This window comes from Eschrichtius robustus, chromosome 5, assembly GCF_028021215.1.
Source record: "Eschrichtius robustus isolate mEscRob2 chromosome 5, mEscRob2.pri, whole genome shotgun sequence".
Classification (NCBI taxonomy): Eukaryota; Metazoa; Chordata; class Mammalia; order Artiodactyla; family Eschrichtiidae; genus Eschrichtius; species Eschrichtius robustus.
This window is the reverse complement of record NC_090828.1, coordinates 62,505,360-62,529,240: the sequence shown is the minus strand read 5'-3', so window position 1 is coordinate 62,529,240 and position 23,881 is coordinate 62,505,360. Positions and strand designations below refer to the sequence as shown.

General features: G+C 40.7%; 1 protein-coding gene across 1 annotated transcript in view; it reads left to right on the top strand.

Moving 5' to 3' along the window:
* Positions 1-23,881, top strand: part of MYO3B (myosin IIIB) — a 372,706-nt gene that overhangs the window by 192,802 nt on the left and 156,023 nt on the right. Inside the window, exons 19-21 of the mRNA XM_068543930.1 lie at positions 357-510; positions 1,827-1,915; positions 3,664-3,793. Of these exons, the coding sequence (XP_068400031.1) occupies positions 357-510; positions 1,827-1,915; positions 3,664-3,793 (373 nt within the window). The remainder of the gene's footprint in view (positions 1-356; positions 511-1,826; positions 1,916-3,663; positions 3,794-23,881) is intronic.

Here is a 23,881-nt window from a genome sequence, read left to right as displayed (position 1 = left end):
ATCTGGAGTTTTTCTAGTTTTTTAGTCTGAGATGATTCCTTTGCAGAATCCTTTGCAGAAGATAGAAATCTGCTTTCTTCCTGGTTTAAACCTTACTTGTCACTAAAATAGAAAATTTTCAGCTTCCCTTCCTTTCTACATCAGTTTCTCAATTCTGAGTCCCCAGGTCAGTGTTTGGGAGACAGAGAGCCATCCCTTCTCTTGCCACCTTCACCTGCCTACTGCAGAAGAGCCCTGTCCTACTCACATAATAAAATACACCCTGTTCAGTGTTGCCAGACACAAAAAGTGCAGGCAAACTGGTGGTACCTAGGCCAGTTTTGGGCTGGAGAGATTCACAATCCGTTTCCTTCCAGATGGAGTATCAGAATGAAGGCATTGACATGACACCCGTGGAGTATGAGGACAATCGCCCCCTCTTGGATATGTTCCTCCAGAAACCTCTGGGACTGCTTGCACTTTTGGATGAGGAAAGTAGGTTTCCCCAAGCAACGGACCAGACCCTGGTTGGTAGGTACCTTTTGGAAAAGGCATACACGTGCAGAAGAGAACTTGGCTACTGGGCTCACGTCATCAAATGAATGTGGTTTAAGGAATCTTTCCTGTGTATTTTGGCTACCCAGTGATTGTGAAAATATAGACCCTGCTCTTAATGAATTGAAATGTTCAGAACATGTCCTGGTAGAATTTGTGTGTTAAAGCAAACCTGTCACCATCTCTCAGACCTTGCTCACTTTCCTATTTCTGCAAATGGAAATACCTTTACCCTATGTCAATATCACTTTTTTCCACCTTCTGCTCCCTTATTTCCCATAACCAGTACTTGATTCCCCTCCTTTTTCATGTCCTTCTCTCGTATCTCCACCTGGACGCCCAGCCATCTCTAGTCCAAGTTTGTACAGAAGCCCCTCCTGGTCTCCTGGGTTCCAGGCTCATATTCTCCCCCTCTACCCTGGACATCCCAGCTAATTTAGTCTTCCTAAAGCTGCCTTTTCATTAGGTTACCATTATCTATGAAGTGACGGTAAAACACCTCCTTCTGGCATTCAAGGCCCTCTGTGCTTTACCCCTATACCTACTGACCTACTCCTCCTTCTTTGTGAATCTTCAGTGTTGCACATGGTCCTGTCTCTCACTTACATTGTGAGATCCTTGGGCAACAAAGCCCCAACCCTTGCATCCCTTTACTAGTTAGCACAGTTCCTCACACAGAGTAGGTCGTCAGTCACAACAAAAGCAAAACTATTGGGCAACAAAGCCCCAACCCTTGCATCCCTTTACTAGTTAGCACAGTTCCTCACACAGAGTAGGTCGTCAGTCACAACAAAAGCAAAACTATTTGTAGAGGGAGGAACACGAAGTTTCAAGCCTTTTTCCCAGATGGAAACTTGATCTGTGGGAGAGATTCACTTCTAGGAGTTGAGATGGTCACCCTCAAGTGACTTCCTTTTATCTATAAAATTGTCACAAGTTGCCAAGAGGAGTATAAACCAGGGTTATTTGCCTTCCATGGAATATCTTCATAGTTCTAAAGCTAATTAGCTGGTCTCCTGGTGGCATCAGTGTTCATTCTAGGAGTTCTCAGAGCAGAGCATGATATCGTAGGGAACAGCCTGACACTAAAGACAACATGAAACAAGTAAATGAGAACTCAGTTGTAAATGCCCATCACATGGGGGAATCTTCCTCCATCACTGAACATACAAGAATAATATCAGGCTACTCTGAAATTCCTTATTCTGGGTCATCATGGTTCGAGGAGCACACTTTTGTCTGAAGGACCAAATTGTTCACGTTGTAACTTTTAAACATGAAAATCCACACAGATAAATTTGAAGATAATCTCCGATGCAAATACGTCTGGAGGCCCAAAGGAATGGAGCTGTGCTTTGGCGTTCAGCACTATGCTGGAAAGGTGAGACACGTCAGTTATTAAACCTGAACTTGACAAGGGGTAAGTGTCGACCGTTCCCTGTTTGTGGCCCTCGCGAAATTGCTTGCAGATTCCTTTCTCCTTTTAATTCTTCGTGAATACCTAATCATAATTCCCAAACTTTCTCAGTGGTGGTGCTCACAGAAAGTAGCCCCTGGCAAAGAAGCACTTTCTCGCTGGGGTGACCCACAGAGCTGCCATCTGCTTCTCACCTGAGGTTTGGCCTAGAAGTGACAGCTCTCCAGAGAGAAAACATATTATAGCTTTTGCAGCGTTTAGTGGTGAATATTCACATTCAAAAGTCATTTGGAGATGTGTAGGTAATGGAGGAGGGTTAATATCACAGTGGGGCTCAATTTTTAGCACTTTGTAGCCCAAGTGTGTGTCTACAGGGCACCAAAAATGTCTAGATGAAAAGGAAAAAAAAAAAAAAACAACTCACTTCATCATCCAGATGTTAAGCTTTTACAACATTAACTGAAATTTCCATTTTTCACGCATTATGCCTAAGTCTCAATTTCAAGTTCCTGAAGCAAATTAGTGAGTGATTGAGGAAATTCTTTCCCCCGTAGCCAACAATTCATTGCGCACATTACTCTCAAAGGAGCGGCGTGAATTATGGCTAATTGGTTCCCGCAGGGTCTGCTGAGGCCCTGGGTCCAGAAAATGGATAAGAGTTCAATAAAAGGTATTTCTGATTATTTTGTTGATTTGAGACTTATTGAAATTATTTTTCACATTCACATCATGGCATGGAAATTAATTTTGCCTGACTGGAGGTTGGTTAAAAGGCACTCTAATACAAGTGAAGAGGTGGTTTTTCCCTCCACATAATACATCATGGTATCTATTTTGGATCTTTGCTAGAAGTTGCAATCCAGTTTTCGTTCTTAAAAACTTAATTTACCTTAGCATTGAAGCCTGACTGCGTATGACATCTACCCTGATCCCCGTGTCCCCATTCTTCTCTGCTCTTCTGCCTTCCATTCCTGTCCCTTTTCTCACACCTCTCTTCCCATCTCTCTGTCCTTTTTCACCTATTTCCTACCCACCCCTCTTCTTCCCTCTTTCTCCCTCTTGTCCTTTCTTGACTTTAAAGGAAAAATAGGATCCTTTTCCTTCTGGGCTCTGTGTCTTTTCCTGAATTCATTTGTCACTCAACACTTATTTCATTGGAACATCCCTTAAAATTGCACTGACCTGGATCCCCTCTGTCCTGAGAACCGAGAACTGCTCAGAATCCCTGAGCCATCACTCAGGTGCCACAAGAACCTTGGGAAGAGTGAGGGTGCAGTGGTTGTGAACGTGGAGCCAAACTGCCCAGGTTGGGATACCTGCCCACCGCTGGTGACACGTGTGACCATGGGCACATTATTCAGCCTCTCTCTAAGCCTCTGTTTGCCCACAGTAAAATAGAGATAATAACAGTGTGAACCTCATAGGATGGATGCTTCCCATATTGTGAGTGCCCGATACAATTATTCTGATGTGATATATCTTTGACAGGACTCTTCTTCAAAGAATAATTGAACAAGAGGTTAAGATAAACTGGCCTCTCAAAAATTACAATTCCCCCCCCCCCTTATATGGTGGTATGGGTTTAAAAGCATGGCTGTGTCAAGATGAATTCTATACAGAGGTTGATTAATTACTGACCTCGGACAATGTGCCCATGTCGCCAGTGATGGGGATGGTATTGGCTCACTTGTGATTTACTATTCTTGTTGCAGGTATTATATGATGCTTCTGGGGTTCTTGAGAAAAACAGAGACACTCTCCCTGCCGATGTGGTTGTCATACTGAGGACTTCGGAAAACCAGCTTCTTCAGCAACTCTTCTCAATCCCTTTGACCAAAACAGGTACTTGGAACCTCCCTGACAGCCCTGGGTCTGATGCTTTTACAAGCTCTGCTGGGGTTTTCCATTTCATGTCTAAATCCTGCCAGGGCTGCACTACTAACATTTTGAACTTTGAGCAGGTGTAAAGGTCTATTCAGCTAAGTTCAAGAAGAGGAAAGTGATTGTTTCTTTTGCATCTAATTGCACAGCATCAGCGTATATATATATATTTGTACACACACACACACACACACACACACACACACACACACACACACACTTTCTATAACATCACCTCTTAGACTTCTCATTTTCCCTGCCTGCTTCCTTCATTCTTCCATTTATAAAAACGTATGTTGGGAATTCCCTGGCAGTCCCGTGGTTAGAACTCCACACTTCCACTGCAGAGGGCACAGGTTCGATCCCAGGTCAGGGAACTAAGATCCTGCAAGACACACAGTGCGTCCAATACAAAAATAAAAGCTTCGACCCCAGCCCACTGCTCTCCTAACCAACTTGGAACAGGTCTGTCACTGGCCTATATACACAGCCTTTGTCTACTTACAGTCAGCCTCTGTGTAGTTGCTCGGTCAGTCCTCACGCAGGAGCAGGAAGCTAGAGCCGAAAAATGGAGCATCCTGGCCTTTGCTGTTCCACCAAGTAGATTCTAATTGGGTCAAGCTCCTTTGATTTATCTGGGATTCTTCTGCCTTTGGCTGGGCAGCAGACTCAATCTTCCCATAGCTCTCCTCTCAAGGGCTTTATCTTTTTGAGGCTATGCCTGGAAACAGCTGCAAATATGCTTTTAAGAAAGGAGGCAGAGGAACCTCTTTATCATTGTTCATAATTTCTTTTTCTTTCCACATCCCTCGTGAAATTATTGGCAGTGTGTCTGGCATGGGGCCTCTTCAAGCTAAAAGAGTGTGATTGCCAGGCCTGAATTTTAGCAGCGTGCAGAGGAATGAAAAGCTTGCTTAAGAAAAAAGTCATAATCTACAACGTTTTTTTCATCTTTACTTTCAAACCATGTTCTTAACTTTTTTCAGACACGCTCCTTTAAATGAAAATAGTAGAGTACCCATCAGAAGGCTGCCCTCCAGCTTCTTCTCCAGACCTCCATTGGGCACAGCCAGGACTTGATTCATTATCAACTTCTGGGAGAGTGGGCAGCTGTGGGCACAGCTGTGGCTCCCTCACCAGACACTCAGGTGTTATCAACTCACTAGCTAACTTGTGCAGAAGCAAAGACGGCCATTTTTGATAGAAGATGTCCTCTTTGAAATAAAATGTATCCAAGTGACTTGTTAGCTAGCATTTATACCCTCCCATAAATATGAGTAATGACTTGTCAAATCTGTTCACAACTTCGGAATTTCTAATTTTTCAACCTTTGGCAAAATAAAAACAACTTCACAGTCTAGGCCACTGGGTGGCGCTGTGCAAGAAGTCAGGCTCTGCAGCCAGCCTGCTGTTGCCCTTGATCACCTAAAAGCCCGGGAGGAAGAAGAACAAAGAGGTAGCCTCCCCTTCTTATTTTTGCTTTTCTCTGAAACACCTTTCCTCCTGTCTTATAACTCTTTCTGCATCTTGCCTTAAAACTGCACCCCACATGACCTGGAGGAAACAAAAATGAAAACTAAGACTAGAACAAACATGTTTTCTGGACAAGCTTCCTTGTATTCCTGAGTTGTATATTATGCATAATAATTTATTTTGAGATCCTTAACTTTCTCTTCTCCACTATACTTTTGAGTATAATTAAGAAGCCACAAATACACATCAAAACTAGTAAGCATGATTCTGTTTTCTTTTTATGAAATTATTCATGGAAAAATACCTTCAATTAACAAACATTTATAGAAGAGCTGCTAATAATAAAGCACTGTATAGGCAGTAAAGGGGAATATAGAGATAAAGATAATGTGGCTTTGCCCTAAAAGCAACTGGAACTTTCTTTTTTTTTTTAAATACTTAATTTAATTTTATTTATCTTTTTATACAGCAGGTTCTTACTAGTCATCAATTTTATACACATCAGTGTATACATGTCAATCCCAATCACCCAATTTATCCCACCCCCACCCCCACGCCCCCACGGCTTTCCCCCCTTGGTGTCCATACGTTTGTTCTCTACATCTGTGTCTCAACTTCTGCCCTGCAAACCGGTTCATCTGTACCATTTTTCTAGGTTCCACATACATGCGTTAATATACGATATTTGGTTTTCTCTTTTTGACTTACTTCACTCTGTATGACACTCTCTAGATCCATCCACCTCTCAACAAATGACCCAATTTCGTTCCTTTTTATGGCTGAGTAACATTCCATTCTATATATGTACCACATCTTCTTTATCCATTTGTCTGTCGATGGGCATTTAGGTTGCTTCCATGACCTGGCTATTGTAAATAGTGCTGCAATGAACATTGGGGTGCATGTGCCTTTTTGAATTATGGTTTTCTCTGGGTATGTGCCCAGTAGTGGGATTGCTGGATCATATGGTAATTCTATTTTTAATTTTTAAGGAACCTCCATACTGTTCTCCATAGTGGCTGTATCAATTTACATTCCCACCAACAGTGCAAGAGGGGTTCCCTTTTCTCCACACCCTCTCCAGCATTTGTAGTTTGTAGATTTTCTGATGATGCCCATTCTAACTGGTGTGAGGTGATACCTCGCTGTAGTTTTGATTTGCATTTCTCTAATAATTAGTGATGTTGAGCAGCTTTTCATGTGCTTCTTGGCCATCTGTATGTCTTCTTTGGAGAAATGTCTATTTAGGTCTTCTGCCCATTTTTGGATTGGGTTGTTTGTTTTTTTAATATTAAGCTGCATGAGCTGTTTATATATTTTGGAGATTAATCCTTTGTCCGTTGATTCGTTTTACAACAATGTCCGTTGAATATTTTTTCCCATTCTGAGGGTTGTCTTTTGGTCTTGTTTATGGTTTCCTTTGCTGTGCAAAAGCTTTTAAGTTTCATTAGGTCCCATTTGTTTATTTTGTTTTTATTTCCATTACTCTAGGAGGTGGATCAAAAAAGATCTTGCTGTGATTTATGTCAAAGAGTGTTCTTCCTATGTTTTCCTCTAAGAGTTTTATAGTGTCCAGTCTTACATTTAGGTCTCAAATCCATTTTGAGTTTATTTTTGTGTATGGTGTTAGGGAGTGTTCTAATTTAACTCTTTTACATGTAGCTGTCCAGTTTTCCCAGCACCACTTATTGAAGAGACTGTCTTTTTTCCATTGTTTGTCCTTGCCTCCTTTGTCATAGATTAGTTGACCATAGGTGCGTGGGTTTATCTCTGGGCTTTCTATCTTGTTCCATTGCTGTATGTTTCTGTTTTTGTGCCAATACCATATTGTCTTGATGACTGTAGCTTTGCAGTATAGTCTGAAGTCAGGGAGTCTGATTCCTCCAGCTCTGTTTTTTTCCCTCAAGGCTGCTTTGGCTATTCGGGGTCTTTTGTGTCTCCATACAAATTTTAAGATTTTTTTGTTCTAGTTCGTAAAAAATGCCATTGGTACTTTGATAGGGATTGCATTGAATCTGTAGATTGCTTTGGGTAGTATAGTCATTTTCACAATGTTGATTCTTCCAATCCAAGAACATGGTCTATCTCTCCATCTGTTGGTATCATCTTTAATTTCTTTCATCAGTGTCTTATAGTTTTCTGCATACAGGTCTTTTGTCTCCCTAGGTAGGTTTATTCCTAGGTATTTTATTCATTTTGTTGCAGTGGTAAATGGGAGTGTTTCCTTAATTTCTCTTTCAGATTTTTCATCATTAGTGTATAGGAATGCAAGAGATTTCTGTGCATTAATTTTGTATGCTGCAACTTTACCAAATTCATTGATTAGCTCTAGTAGTCTTCTGGTAGCATCTTTAGGATTCTCTATGTATAGTATCATGTCATCTGCAAAGAGTGACAGTTTTACTTCTTCTTTTCCGATTTGTATTCCTTTTATTTCTTTTCTTCTCTGATTGCCGTGGCTAGGACTTCCAAAACTATGTTGAATAATAGTGGTGAGAGTGGACATCCTTGTCTTGTTCCTGATCTTAGAGGAAATGCTTTCAGTTTTTCACCATTGAGAATGATGTTGGCTGTGGGTTTGTCGTATATGGCCTTTATTATGTTGAGGTAGGTTCCCTCTATGCCCACTTTCTGGAGAGTTTTTATCATAAATGGGTGTTGAATTTTGTCAAAAACTTTTCTGCATCTATTGAGATGATCATATGGTTTTTATTCTTCAATTTGTTAATATAGTGTATCACATTGATTGATTTGTGTATATTGAAGAATCCTTGCATCCCTGGGGTAAATCCCACTTGATCATGGTGTATGATCCTTGTAATGTGTTGTTGGATTTTGTTTGCTAGTATTTTGTTGAAGATTTTTGCATCTATATTTATCAGTGATATTGGTCTGTAATTTTCTTTTTTTGTAGTATCTTTGTCTGGTTTTGGTATCAGGGTGATGGTAGCCTCATAGAATGAGTTTGGGAGTGTTCCTTCCTCTGCAATTTTTTGGAAGGGTTTGAGAAGGATGGGTGTTAGCTCTTCTCTAAACGTTTGATAGAATTCACCTGTGAAGCCATCTGGTCCTGGACTTTTGTTTGTTGGAAGATTTTTAATCACAGTTTCAATTTCAATACTTGTGATTGGTCTGTTCATATTTTCTACTTCTTCCTGGTTCAGTCTTGGAAGGTTATACCTTTCTAAGTATTTGTCCATTTCTTCCAGGTTGTCCATTTTATTGGCATAGAGTTGCTTGTAGTAGTCTCTTAGGATGCTTTGTATTTCTGCGGTGTCTGTTGTAATTTCTCCTTTTTCATTTCTAATTGTATTGATTTGAGTCCTCTCCCTCTTTTTCTTGATGAGTCTGGCTAATAGTTTATCAATTTTGTTTATCTTCTCAAAGAACCAGCTTTTAGTTTTATTGATCTTTGCTATTGCTTTCTTTGTTTCTATTTCATTTATTTCTTCGCTGATCTTTATGATTTCTTTCCTTCTGCTAACTTTGTGTTTTGTTTGTTCTTCTTTCTCTAGTTCCTTTAGGTGTAAGGTTAGATTGTTTTTCTGAGATTTTTCTTGTTTCTTGAAGTAGGCTTGTATAGCTATAAGCTTCCCTCTTAGAACGGCTTTTGCTGCATCCCATAGGTTTTGGATCGTCGTGTTTTCATTGTCATTTGTCTCTAGGTATTTTTTGATTTCCTCTTTGATTTCTTCAGTGATCTCTTATTTAGTAACGTATTGTTTAGCCTCCATGTGTTTGTGTTTTTTACGTTTTTTTCCCTGTAATTCATTTCTAATCTCATAGCTTTGTTGTCAGAAAAGATGCTTGATATGATTTCAGTTTTCTTAAAGTTGCCGAGGCTTGATTTGTGACCCAAGATGTGATCTATCCTGGAGAATGTTCTGTGCGCACTTGAGAAGAACGTGTAATCTGCTGTTTTTGGATGGAATGTCCTATAAATATCAATTAAATCTATCTGGTCTATTGTGTCATTTCAAGGTTGTGTTTCCTTATTTATTTTCATTTTGGATGATCTGTCCATTGGTGTAAGTGAGGTGTTAAAGTCCCCCACTATTATTGTGTTACTGTCGATTTCCTCCTTTATAGCTGTTAGCAGTTGCCTTATGTATTGAGGTGCTCCTATGTTGGGTGCATATATATTTATAATTGTTATATCTTCTTCTTGGATTGATCCCTTGATCATTATGTAGTGTCCTTCCTTGTCTCTTGTAACATTCTTTATTTTAAAGTCTGTTTTATCTGATATGAGTATTGCTACTCCAGCTTTCTTTTGATTTCCATTTGCATGGAATATCTTTTTCCATGCCCTCACTTTCAGTCTGTATGTGTCCCTAGGTCTGAAGTGGGTCTCTTGTAGACAGCATATATATGGGTTTTGGTTTTGTATCCATTCAGCAAGCCTGTGTCTTTTGGTTGGAGCATTTAACTCATTCACGTTTAAGGTAATTATCGATATGTATGTTCCTGTGACCATTGTCTTAATTGTTTTGGGTTTGTTTTTGTAGATCCTTTTCTTCCCTTGTGTTTCCCACTTAGAGAAATTCCTTTAGCATTTGTTGTAGAGCTGCTTTGGTGGTGCTGAATTCTCTTAGCTTTTGCTTGTCTGTAAAGCTTTTGATTTCTCCATCAAATCTGAATGAGATCCTTGCTGGGTAGAGTAATATTGGTTGTAGATTCTTCCCTTTCATCACTTTAAGTATGTCATGCCACTCTGTTCTGGCTTGTAGAGTTTCTGCTGAAACATCAGCTGTTAACCTTATGGGAGTTCCCTTGTATGTTATTTGTCATTTTTCCCTTGCTGCTTTCAATAATTTTTCTTTGTCTTTAATTTTTGCCAATTTGATTACTATGTGTCTTGGTGTGATTATTCTTGGGTTTATCCTGTATGGGACTCTCTGCGCTTCCTGGACTTGGGTGGCTATTTCCTTTCCCATGTTAGGGAAGTTTTCGACTATAATCCCTTCAAATATTTCCTCTGGTCCTTTCTCTCTCTTTTCTCCTTCTGGGACCCCTATAATGCAAATGTTGTTGCGTTTAATGTTGTCCCAGAGGTCTCTTAGGCTGTCTTCATTTCTTTTCATTCTGTTTTTCTTTATTCTGTTCTGCAGCAGTGAATTCCACCATTCTGTCTTCCAGGTCACTTATCCGTTCTTTTGCCTCAGTTATTCTGCTATTGATTCCTTCTAGTGTAGTTTTCATTTCAGTTTATTGTACTGTTCATCTCTGTTTGTTTGTTCTTTAATTCTTCTAGGTCTTTGTTAAACATTTCTTGCATCTTCTTGATCTTTGCCTCCATTCTTTTTCCAAGGTCCTGGATCATCTTCACTATCATTATTCTGAATTCTTTTTCTGGAAGGTTGCCTATCTCCACTTCATTTAGTTGTTTTTCTGGGGTTTTATCTTGTTCCTTCATCTGGTATGTAGCCCTCTGCCTTTCATCTTGTCTGTCTTTCTGTGAATGTGGTTTTTGTTCCACAGGCTGCAGGATTGTAGTTCTTCTTGCTTCTGCTGTCTGCCCTCTGGTGGATGCGGCTATCTAAGAGGCTTGTCCAACTGGAACTTTCTTTTACCGTCACTTTCCATTTAGAATTGGGCAGTAATTTATCTCCTTATGGCGATATTTGCCTTCAAACTTCAGTTTTAAAAGAGACTGTGTGTCCTATGTTGAAGGTGAGAATATTAATTAAGCTTCTAAAGGTTAAAATTTCCACATTCTATATTTTTTGGTTTTATTATATTATAACCTTTTAAAAATTATTATTAATTAATTTATTTATTTTTGGCTGCGTTGGGTCTTCATTGCTGTGCATGGGCTTTCTCTAGTTGCGGTGAGCAGGGACTACTCTTCATTGCTGTGTGCGGGCTTCTCATTGTGGTGGCTTCTCTTTGTTGCGGAGCACGGGCTCTAGGCGTGCAGGCTTCAGTAGTTGTGGTGCACGGGCTTAGTTGCTCCACGGCATGTGGGATCTTCCTGGACCAGGGCTCAAACCCATGACCCTTGCATTGGCAGGCAGATTCTTAAGCGCTGTGCCACCAGGGAAGTCCCTGTATTACAGCCTTTGAAAGTTGGAAAACCTGGACAGAAATAGGTTGTATTGTTTTTGCTAAAAATGCAAATACTTGTTTCCAGCACATACCCTTTAGGAAGGGCAGTGTAGCTGTCCATCTCAGCATTGTGGTTGGCAGCAAGGTCCCATGCATCCTAGCATTTTGGAAAAGAATATGCTAATATTTTCAGCGCATGGGAAACTATGTTCTTGGTTATTTAAATTTTTATTTATCCTGCTTCAAACCCTTAAATACTTAAACAGGGCACTAGTTCAGTGAGCATACATATTATGGACAATTACTTTACAAATTTCTTTTAGGGGATGAACTACAGAGAGGAAGGAGAAAGGTCAAAGTTGGGAAACCTTGGAGGCTATTAACCCCAACTTTAAAAAGAGGTCCAGTGTTGGGCTCCTCGATTTCGAGAGGAGAGGCCCCTAAGGGATGTTGGCAATGCTCTGACTCCTGGTCTTGGTGGTGGCTGCATAGATTTTACTCTGTAATATTCATTGTGCTGTACATTTATATTTTGTACACTTTTATACACATGCAATCTATTTCACAATAATACTTCTTTTCCCCGAAGGATAGAGAAGAATCTTAAAATGCAAAGAAAAACTTTAAATTTCTTTATCTAAGGTGTCCTGTCCAGTTAAGTTCAAGTGTCCTGGTAGCCAGACTCCTGCTCTCCTTTGCTTTCAAACACAGGCATCAGAGAGCCTCCGGCTGACATTCCTTGAAAAAAGTCAGCCTCCTCTTGTGGACTGCTGGGCGGGTGACAATCCCTTCCTTGGTGGATATCAAATAGAAGTATTGGCCCTTGGTTTAATCTCTTATCAAGGTTAAGAGGATTAACCTCTGAATATGTTTGTGTAAAACTGTAATATAAAATCAGAGAGAGTAATCCAGTTGGCATTTTCAAGTTTCCTGTTCCCACCTTCCTGTTCACGTTCTACATCCCCAAACACTGAAAAGGGTGAAAAACGTGGAGCATGAGCTCTTGGGTCCAGGGTGGTCACCTTCTCCCAGGGTGCTGCAGCTCCCTTCCCAGCAGCCGTTTCTGCTGGCGCCCAGCTGTGCCTGGTGGTGGAAACACCTCTCTCTGCCTGAAGGGTGTGTTCTCGTTCTGAGATGCCCAGTGACCATCAGGTAAACGGAGGCAGCTGCAGTCAGGACGGATCCTCTCTGTTCCCCTCTCTGCTTTTGCGACCACTCTTTGACCACTTCAGACACGTCAAAATTTTCTTTGTAATCCTTCCTATTAACAGGAGATTCTCTGAAGACTTTATATGTGAAAATTTGATGTGGCAGCAACACTGCCTTCCAACCCTTCAGCTGGGACTTTTCAAACTGAATGATGGAAGTAGAAAAACATTAAAAGGAAAGATGTTATAACAAGGTTTCATGACCTATTTTCCTGTTGGGGGAATGTTCCACTTGCTACAAGTAAACTAGAGAAGAGTTCAAAAGGATCAGGGGAGGAAAGAGAAGAGGAGGTTTCAAAAGGAGCTTGAAAAATCCATTTCTGTCTTTGAATCGTGAATTCTGACTTCCAAATAGGAGTGTGGGGTTTTAAAGGAGTTAGGAACTTGAGAGAAACTAGAGAAAACAAGAGTACCACGGAGGGGATATTCTCTGAGCCTCAAAGTCCGGTTTTGCTTCAGAATCTGGAGCTGAATTTTGTCTCTGTTGCCCTCTTCTGTCTGAGGACTCTCAGGTTTCTCCCTTGGAATTTGATTTGCAGTAAAAATCAACAGTAAACTTTCTCTGTCTTGACTTCCGTTGGTTCCCCTTTTTATTTGGATGGGGAGTGGAGGCAAGACGAGTCCCCACCCTGTAACTGCAAAGCTCTGTAACACCTTCACTGCCGAAATCCTTGCTGTGGATGGTCTGGTCCTGATTCTGTAACTCCCCAAATTAACGGCATTAAGCTCTTAAGATGATGCCTTTTTGTAACCATCTCTAAGAGTTTTCATTTTCCACTGATGGCTGCGCCTGCATCCTGGCAGCTCAGCACACGAGTCTGGCAAGATGAGCTGACTCTGAGTGACAGAGTTCTGGGTCACAGACATGGGCAGTGCTCCGCTCTTCCTGAGAGGGAGAGGGCGAGTGAGCCAACTCTGTCAGCGAGCCTGCGAGTCAGTGCCTCCTTGTACAGAGGCCTGCCTCCTTCTTCTAATTTGGGAGTGCATCTCAGTCAACAACCAATATGTATTTATCATCTTTCTAGATCTGGTGCCTTCTAGAAGGAATAAAAGAAAATCCCAGCCAGAATAGTCAGTGACAGATAAACAGAGCCAAATCCTAAAATGTTTAAGGGATGCACAACAGGCATGTGAATCAATAAATGGGGGCAATATAAGCACTGTATCTATACAAGTAAAAATATCAGTAGAAGGAAAAGTCATGGAAATATCATGGTTCAATGTGGAGAAAGTTCTTTTAACTAAGAAAGGTTTCTTGGAAGAGATTTTTTTTTTTTTTTAATAGGAGACTAGAGAAAAATTGAATGTAAAGCCTGATGTAATGAGGCATTCTACGCCAGGGTCTACAGCCCTGGAAAGGAGAGGGAGGTGGAAGTGGGATGAGTAAATGAACAGGACTGGGAGGAAAGGACTCAGGGCAGAGGGAGGGAAGCAGGATGGATAAATGATGATGGGCTCCCGATGCTGATCCGAAATGCTAGGGGTGGTCAGCGTGGGCTCCTGAAGGGAACAGCCTCAGGGTGAGAAAGAAAAACTTGAACAGGGTGTTTAAGACTAACTAGAGAGAACCAGGTCCTATCTCCAAATATGGTCACCTTCTGAGGTACTTGGCATTAGGACTTCAACGTATGAATTCGTTTGGGGTGGGGGGGACTACAGTTCCGCCCCTAACAGATCCCTAATTGCTGAGGGAGCTGTTCATATGAGCCCCCTTAGCAGGGGACCATATGGGGCCACCGCCTTTCCCCATAAAGCCCAGGGACTGTTGTGTCCAGCCAGAGAGGGTTTGCAGCCTCACCCAGTCTGAGAAAGAGAGCTCGGCCCTCGCCTTTTTCCTTCCTCCCCCTCCCACGCCAGAGCAGCTAGCCCAGAGCAGAGGGGTGGGAGAGAAGACTGCTTCAGGCCATGATGGTATCAATCCAGCCTGGAGGGAAAGGAACAGTGGGAAAAAGAGCTTTGACTTGAGATGATATTAAAGGTTAAAAATAAATAAGAAAGAATCTTCAAAACCAAAAGTAATCTTTAATAACAGAAAATATCTGAAAATCTGTGAAATGGGCTGAAACATAGTTAATGGAGCTGCCATCCTCACAGAAAGGTGAGGGGTCAGCAGGGGTGGGGAAGTTACAGGAAAAAGTGGAACTGTTTCTTGTTTATCCCCGGTGAACTGAGTTGCCTCATTATGCTGATTTCATGCTCCAGGCACAGCAGAGAACCACAAAGCTTTCTGTAGGTGTGACCCTGGGAGGCTGGCAGATTCCATCACTAGCTGAGGATTCCTCCCAGCACCAGCCCAGAGTGGGTGAGAGTCAGATTCTTGTCTCAGGAACAGGGCAAATGACACCAAGGGTTACTCAGAAATAGTGGAAATTGCAAATGTTAATCACATGGGCTCCTCATCTCCAACAACCTACCATCAGAGCTGTGCAATTCAGTACTTTGGGCTACCCAGCTGTGCAGTTGTGCCTCATGCAACCATCTTGTCTACTTGGGAAGACTGTAAGCTTCATGAGAACAAAGACCATGTCTTCTATTTCATTTATATACAGAAAATACAGTCACTACTGTTCACAGTACTTCACTGCTCCATGCCATTACACATGTTAATTCTGCTCTGAGATTACTTCTGTCCCCCACTCCCACCCTCATCACCACACCTTCCATCCCTGCCCCTTCCCTGCCTCCTAATCCTTTTTTCTTCCTCCAGAACTCAGCCCTAGCATCACCTCCTCCAGGAAGTTCTTGGTCTGGGTTGGGTGAAATCCCTGGCGCCACTGGGGTGTAAGTTCCATGAGGACAGGATTTTGTCCGTTCAGTAGGATCCTCTTTCTAGCTCCTGGAGAGGCGCCTGGCACGTACGAGGTGCTCAGGAGAGTCTGTCTTTTCAGGCAGGGAGTGTACTTTGTGAACGGAATTTCCTCGTGGTCTTGAGAGCACTTGAAATGTATTTGGGTCATCCTGATTTATGGTGCTGGCTGGGAGCCCACCAGCATGAGAGATTTATTTCAACAAGTTGTGAAATCCAGAGCTCCACCTAGAACTCCATATTCTGAATCTGGAGAGACACGCGTAAAGCCCTATTAGGACTCAGATGCCAGAGAAGCGCAGATAGAATCGCAGCTACATCTCTAGCATTTGGGATTGATTGCTGGCCCCCTTCCTGGTGGCGTGGACAGAGTGGGGTTTCCCAGAAGCAAACAGCACACGCACATGCTGTAAGTACTTTGCTGGGAAGCACGAGATCCATGTACTTGCTCAGAAACGTGGGGACCCTGGGGACTCTGGGTGCCCGTGTGGTCACACTCCCTTCTATTACTGCCACAGCCAACTGGGAGGACCAGCCAAGAGCCCTCTGCTGCCTCTGTGAGGTTCCATGGGGAGCAATGTCCCCTTCTGCCCTTTGACAGGCTGGAGCGGAAGGCAAGAGGGTCCTGGCAACCACTGGACCGTCCGGGGAGAAACTTCACACCTTCCCACATCTCCCTTTGTTAATGGTTTTCAGCCCTTGTCTAGAAGAATCTTTGATTTTCTTTGCTAGGCTTGTTGAGGACAAAGTGTATGTGTGGTGTGGTTGTGAGGCAAGAGATCATCTCTTGAAATTCTTGCTTTGGTTTGTTTTTTCGAATCCCTGAATGCCTGTAGGTTTTGAGTTTGTATTCTCCAGGGGCTGGGTTTTTTTTTATTTGTGTTTTGGTTCAAATGTAAGAAGCTTAAATGTTTCTTTCCTTTTAAAACGTCTACCTGCAGTTTCTTCCACCCAGTCAACTGTGGTGGAATAAAGAGCCCTGGCCTATAAGTCAGGAGACAGGCTGAGTTTGACCTGGGTTGGTACTTTGCACCCAACGGGTTTAATTCAGTTTTCTGAACTAGCTTCCCATCTGCAAAGTGAGGGCTTTGCGTGAAGAAGAACCTCTCAAGTAGAAGGAAGCTTAAGGTCAAACAGACCAACCCCTAGTAATCCCTAGGCCAAACTTTCAGTCTGGAGTTACTGTGGTTTGAAAGCTCACTGGCTCTCTGTTGTTCATTGGTCTATTGCACCATGCTGTCCAGTGTGATATAAAATGTTCTATTCATCACATTTTCAAAAGTAAAAAGAAGCAGGTTGTCTTAGACCATTGGGCTGCTATAACACAATACCACAGACTGGGTGGCTAATAAACAACAGAAATTTATTTCTCACCGTTCTGGAGGCTGGGAAGTTCAAGATCAAGGCACCAACAGATTTGATGCCTGGTGAGGGACCATTTCCTGGTCCATAGTTGGCTGTCTTTTCACTGTGTCCTCAGATGGCAGAAGGGTCAAGGGAGCTCTCAGGGGTCTCTTTTATTAGGACACTAATCCCATTGATAAGGGCTCTGCCTTTATGAATCAATTAACTCCCAAAGGCCTTACCTCCGAATACCATCACATTGGGGGTTAGGATTTAGCATATGAATTTGTAGGGGGTGGGAACACAAACATTTAGTCTACAGCACAGACAACATTAATTTTACTAATATATCTTTACTCAACATATCAAAAATATTATCATTCAACAAGTAATCAATATAAAAATTATTGAGATATCTTACCTTTTTTCTTTTTTTAAACTAAGTCTTTGAAATCTGGTGTGTACTTTTTACTTACAGCACATCTAGTTTGGACTAACCACATTTCATGTGTTCTGCAGCTACCACGTTGAATAACGTGGTGGCTACAGAGAATCGCTGCCCTAGCCACAGATGTGCCTCATTCCTGCTCTCAAAGAGAATTGCAGAAATGCCAAAGAGCCCTTCTTGCTGGTCCTTCCAAAGAAAATAAATTCTTGTTTCTTCATAAAATAATATTTTACTGCATTCAGACTTCAGCCTATTTCCCAGTATGTGAGAAAAGTCAGTGTTCTGGATTTGCAGAGTTCCAGCACAAGCTGGTTGAAAGTTCCCTTGGCTCTCTTTGCAGAGATAGAAAGGTCCCATATCATCAGTATCAAGAGCAATGTTTTCCCAAGTGTGTTTCATGAAGCTCTAGGTTTGTGGGATGTGATGAAGTGTGAGGTAAAGAAGAGATTTCCATGGTCAAAAAGCATGGGGAATACTAGGTATGAAATACCATAAGCATCTTTACTGCAGAAATACCAAGAGATGGCTCTCCTGTACAGGGCTTCTGAAACCAGTAAGATGCTTTTTTGCGAAAAGCATCTTGAGGGTCAAGAGTCAAGTGGGACTTACTGAGGCATTGCTGATCAGAACATTTTCTCCCTGAGTCTTTCTTTTCCAGGGCAGTCTTCCAGTATGGATCTTAAATCCATTTCCAAAAGTTCTTCATGCTTTCCTAGCTCTAGGGACCCTGTTGCTGCTGTGTCCTTGAAAGACAAAAACTAAAATGACCTTCACTAATGAGTTGTAATAATGGCTCTAATATTGGGAAAGTATCTGTTATGAATTAGATCCACTATCTTTCCTCAACACATTTTAATACTTTTTTCATAGCTCTAAATGTGACAGTGAATGTACATTTTATTTTTAAGCGGCAGTACAATTGAGGGCCATTTTATTTTATTTCTTTAATGATCTTGTCAAGTACAACAAATATGGCAGCTTTGATTTTTCAAATGGTCAGAAATGCAAGAAAAACAAATTCTGCTTCTCTCGCCAGAATCCTTCTTATTCATAGAGAAGAAATATGTTCCCATTTAAGATGAAAGGTTCTTTGCATTTATTTCATAGCTCATATTGAGGAAAAGTCTCAAGGCCATTTACGGTTTATTAATTCATCCCACTACAAAATCTCTTTATCATGGGGCTTTCAGGTCATCCTCCCCCCCTCCCCACCTTACTAAAAGGTAACTCCAGGCACTTCAAATAAAGTGAATTAGAAACAAAGCCATCATAATTATAATCTCTCTACTTAGAAATGGATCACAACTTAATGCTTTTTTCCCCAGGAATTTGGGTCATGTTAATAAAAACTATTTTTCTCTTTAGAACACAAGACCAGCTTCTAACAGTCTGGTCCATATGTTAGAAGCATATAAAAGTTAATCATTTTGCTCTGGTGCCAGCGTGTTGTGTGCGAAGAGAAGCTGTAAACCACAGCTGTGAGGAGTAACAATTGTGAACTTTACTGGCTCGCACATGTGAGATGTCAGTAAACTAAATAAAATGTCACTTAACTTTACTGGAGAGTTGGAAGTGGGAGAGGAGCGCTAAGATTTTATTAAGGTTTGCATTTAGTAGAGTGGTTCCATTCTTTACGTTTCACAAGGATAGTTCAAGTTACACAAAACCCAGATCAACTGTTTTCCAGATGATTAGGTTTGGCTTAGCCACAAGGTTAGTGATTGCTGGGTAATCAATGGGAACTGTGTGCTGTTCACCTGGTTTGGTATGTAAATGACTAAAAAATTCAGACATCATCTAAAATCAGTTGGGTTCAATCAGTTTGATCAGGCAGCAGTCCCCTCAGTTACTCAGTGGTTTCCTTTGAATGTGGCCAGAAACCCTGAAACAACCACAGAATCTTTAATTAGGCCATCCTAGTTGATGGGCCCTCTCAACATCACTGCTCAGTGCTCTGCACAGCAGATATCTGACCTTGGGCTGTAGGCTTGTGTACTCTTTGCCGCCATTTCCTTTCTTGGTGAACTGGGGACACGGCTCACAGTGTTGTATTAAATAATTCATTCTGTACACAGCATAGTATCTACTACATTGTAAACATTCAATAAATGTTAGTATTTAAGTATTGTTAACTCTTTGCTGATCTGGAGCAGAGGGACAAATATAGGGCAAAATAAGTGGATTTCTACATGTATTTCCTTATCTCTGATGAATTGTTTTAAAAGACAGTAGATAATATTATACAGTACTGTGGGTTCTCCTCCCTCCCTCCTTTCTTCCTTCCTTCCTTCCTTCTTTCCTTCCTTCCTTCCTTCCTTCATCTCTTTCTTTTGAGAGTTTGTGATTTCTTTGTTTTAAAAATAGTACCTTAAGAATATAGACAGGAAAGAATAAATTACACCCTCAAACCTTAAATCTTCAGTTTATTTACTTTCTTTTCTAGTCATCCAACCCAACATTTAATGAGTTCTAGGCAATAGAAAATTGGATAGTCTATAAAACTCTGATTAACCGAAACCCCTAATTAATAACATTTTATAAATCTCAAAATACATGCTGAAGAGAAGGTCACTAACCTGAGTCAAGTGATTTAGCTTAAACTAAAACTCCGTGGCCAACTAGGACCTCTAGGGGCTCCACGTGGCTCTAATCAAATCCCCTAGACCAGCAACATCTACATCTCCACTCGCCACTGAAACTCTGTTAACTATAAATTTAACGGGAACACTTTATTCCCAAAACTCAATAAACATTCATCCAGCCTTCTGGATGATGAAACCCAGATACTTAGAAGGCAAGTAACTCATTCAAGCCTTCCTAACAAGTAAGTGACAGAGCTGAGACAAACCCCAGGTGGTTCGACCCTAGAACTCACAATCTTAACCACTTAACCTCTGCAATCCAGGCCTCAAATAGCTTGAGCAAAGATTCTGAAATATGAAGGGAGAGTGGTATGGCCAGAGACCAGCAAAAAGTTTAGGGTACGTGGAGGGAAGTGAGGTGAGCTGGGGCTTGCTCCTAGAAGGGCATTGGATGTCATGTTAAATAAAATTTAATGCCACACAATTTATTCCTTCACTCATTCATTCACATATATTTATTGAGTGCCTACTATGTGCTAGGTTAATTATGCTAAACACTAGCTATAAAGTGGTAGATAGAATGGACTTAGTGCCTGCCCTAATGGAGCTTAGACTCCAGTGAAGAGTCACAGACACAGTGTTAATTAGCTTCATGGGTAGCTTTCAGTGTCACATCAAGGAACATCTAGGCATTCTCTAGAAATATTTAAATCCTAAATCTATTTCATTCAGGCTTATTACTCATCCATGGTGCTATTGAATACACTAACTCTGTAGAATGGTTCACAGTCAATTGCTATTTCTTTGGAATAATGAGCCATAGTGTTCTTGGATGACTGAAAGAAGAATCTGTGATACTGAAGTTTTCCAAGAGATGGTAGATGTGATCCATCTATAGAAGGCAAGGATCTACTGTATCTAAAATAGATAACTAATAAGGACCTACTGTATAGCACAGGGAATTCTACTCAATATTCTGTAATAACCTATATGGGAAAAGAATCAGAAAAAGAATGGAGATATATCTCCATTCTATATATATATATAAAACTGATTCACTTTGCTGTACATCTAAAACTAACACAACATTGTAAGTCAACTATACTCCAATAAAAATTTTTTTAAAAAAGAAGGCAAGGGTAGAAATCATCTTAAATGTTGTTCTGGTACATTGGAGCATCTTCAATAAACTTTTTTTTTTCCAGCATCTACTATATGTAGGGCACTTCACAAATCTTCTAGCAGGTGCTAAAGAAATATTTTTTGAATTAATGAATGGGAATAGAAATTCTTAGTGCCTAACTTCAGAGACCATGTGACCTATATAAGGAAACAAAACATTTCTAAAGATAAATACCAATAGAAGGTAAAATATTTGCATTGATTTAAAAGGACTCAAAAGGGCTCAGACACAAGTGCACTAAATAACTGCAGCCTCTAGAATTAGCACAGAATTGTGATGCTTGTAGAGTTCCTTCATCAGAGGAATCTTTTTTGTTGGCCTTTATTCTCAATAGGGTCTATTCTTTAAAAGAAAAATCAGTAATTAATTGCATCCCAAGTCTGCAGGATAAGACTTTAATTTAGGAAGATTTGGAAATCAAGCAGTTATTCTGGATGCTATGCCACAATTCTATAAAGCCAAGTTCTCAAAAAAGCAATGTCTGTACTTACGAAATAAAACTTACATTAACTGCATCCTTCAACACCATGACATATATCAGGTTCAGTAGAATAATCTTTCTGGTCAATGCCATTTTATGAACTAGTAAAAACAAACAAATCTGAGAGAGAGAGAAAGAAGAGAAGAGAGAAAAGAGAGAAATATGTGGGTGTGTTTGTGTCCAAGAAAACCTGTGGCAGTGTAGCTCAGATGTGAGTCATGCTGGCCAGTTAGGCATGTTATATAAGCTTTGCTTCTTATAGAGTGTTGCATTTCTCAGTATGCCTGTCCTTTTTCTCTGGATTCTTAAGCTGCTACATTTTTTCTCAAAGATATACACCTGAATGTTCAGACTAGGTCCTTTAAAAAGGCGCTAGGTGATATGAAACAGTCATTCCTTGAAAGAAAGCAAAAGAATTGGTAAGTGGGAAAATTATACTTGGATACCTACAGATCAAAAGTTAACCTTGAATGCTTTCACAGTCTCAATCAAAAAAAAGGTTTATATAAGTGATGATTGCATTCATATTAGCACCCAGCTTTTCAAAATGACTGATATTTGCTAATATGCAAACTGAAAGAATCGTAATTTTTTTATTAAGGGAATACATATTATGAAGATGTTGAAGGTGTTGGTGCAGAAAGAATTCAGCAAGAGGCAGAGTGACAGGTAAGGAAGGAGTTTATTAGTATAGGACGCTTGTGAGAGATACGAGCAGGCAGGCAAGGGAGTGCCACCCCAAGAACTTAGTGGGCTACAGTTTTATAATCAAAGGAAAAGTGGGGAGTGGGAAAAGACCACCTTTTTTTTTTCATTCTTGAGTAGACTTCAGGCTTCCATCATCAGCTCTTCCTCCACGTCGGGCAGGGGAGTATTTTGTCCCTACATGGTCAGACTGGGACTGTCATGGCACTATGGAAATGGCCCAGAAGTCACTAATATATACTAAAATATGGTAAATCATCTCAGGTTTTAGTATAATGTCATCTTTCCCTATAATTTTGTTTTTAGTGCATGCAGAGGAGCATGTCCTAGGAATCATTAACTTACCTCACTGGGCAGGATGTGGGTCTCACTCCTCCATTGTCATATTGTTTGGGGGCATGTCTCATGCTTCTGTTGCATGGTTTTGTTGCTAAGCAAGCCCGCTTGGTTTAGCTGTTTAGCAAGCCTGCTTTCTTGAGTGATCATTAACTTACAGGGGTCTCCTACATTTTTTCTCTACTTACAATCCGCTAGTGGGATTAACTATTTAATCACCTACTTTGTTCCTTTACTCTGTCCCTATCACCTTGAATTACTTAATCTTAAAAACATTGTTGGTGGGGAGCAAAAAACTATACCTCTGTCCCCTCGCTCATGTGCTAAGGAAGAAGAGTGATATACAAATTAGAGATCTGAATAAGCTTACTTTAGTCACAATAGCAAGGGAAGGAGGAGGAGTAACTAGAAAGAGATGACAGAAACCGAGCCGTTGTTAGCTGCTCATGGCGAGCAGCTGTGAAGAGAACATTGGCAAATTAAATATCCAGGCCTCCATCAAATCATTACTTAGGCTTCCTCCGTTTATCTAAGCCACATTGTCGTCACCGTCCTCCCCCCTTCCATTGCCTGCCAAACTGTGAAGAAATAACACATCATGCAGATTTTAGTTTTATCTTCTTTATTTTGTTCTTATTTTCTCCACCTCAGCAATCTCTTAAAATGTATTTCACAGCCTTAGATAGACCTTCAGACCTGAATGGAAACCCAACACTATTCAACCTTTTTTACTCCAGTTTGCATCCACAGATATTACTCTTACTCATGTGCTTGGTCAGCTTGATGTTGCTTTTTTATTTAAAAAAAAAAAAAAAAAAAAGACTCTAGGTTTTACAACAGTTTTAGGTTCTCAGCAAAATTGAGAGGAAAGTACAGAGATTTCCCATATACCCTTTGCCACTACACTTGCACAGCCTCCCCCATTATTATCATCCCCCACCAGAGTGGTACATTTGTTACAGTTGATGAATCTACATTGACACATCATCATCACTCCAAATCCATTATGGTTTACATTATGGTTCACTCTTGGTGTTGTACGTTCTGTGGGATTGGACAAAGGTATAATGACATATTCATCATTATAGAGTCATACAGAGTATTTTCACTATCCGTAAAATCTTCTGTGCCTTGCCTATTCATCTCTTCTCTGGATCCATGATCTTTTTATTATCTCCATTGTTTTGCCTTTTCCAGTTGGAATAATACAGTATGTAGCCTTTTCAGATGACTTTTTTCACTTAGTAATATACATTTAAGGTTCTTCCATGTCTTTCCATGATTTCATAGCTCATTTTTTTAGCACTAAATAATCCATTGTCTGGATGTAACTCAATTTATTTATCTATTCACCTACTGACATCTTGGTTGCTTCCATATTTTGGCAACAGGGATTTCTGTGTGGACATGTTTTCAACTCCTTTGGGTAAATACC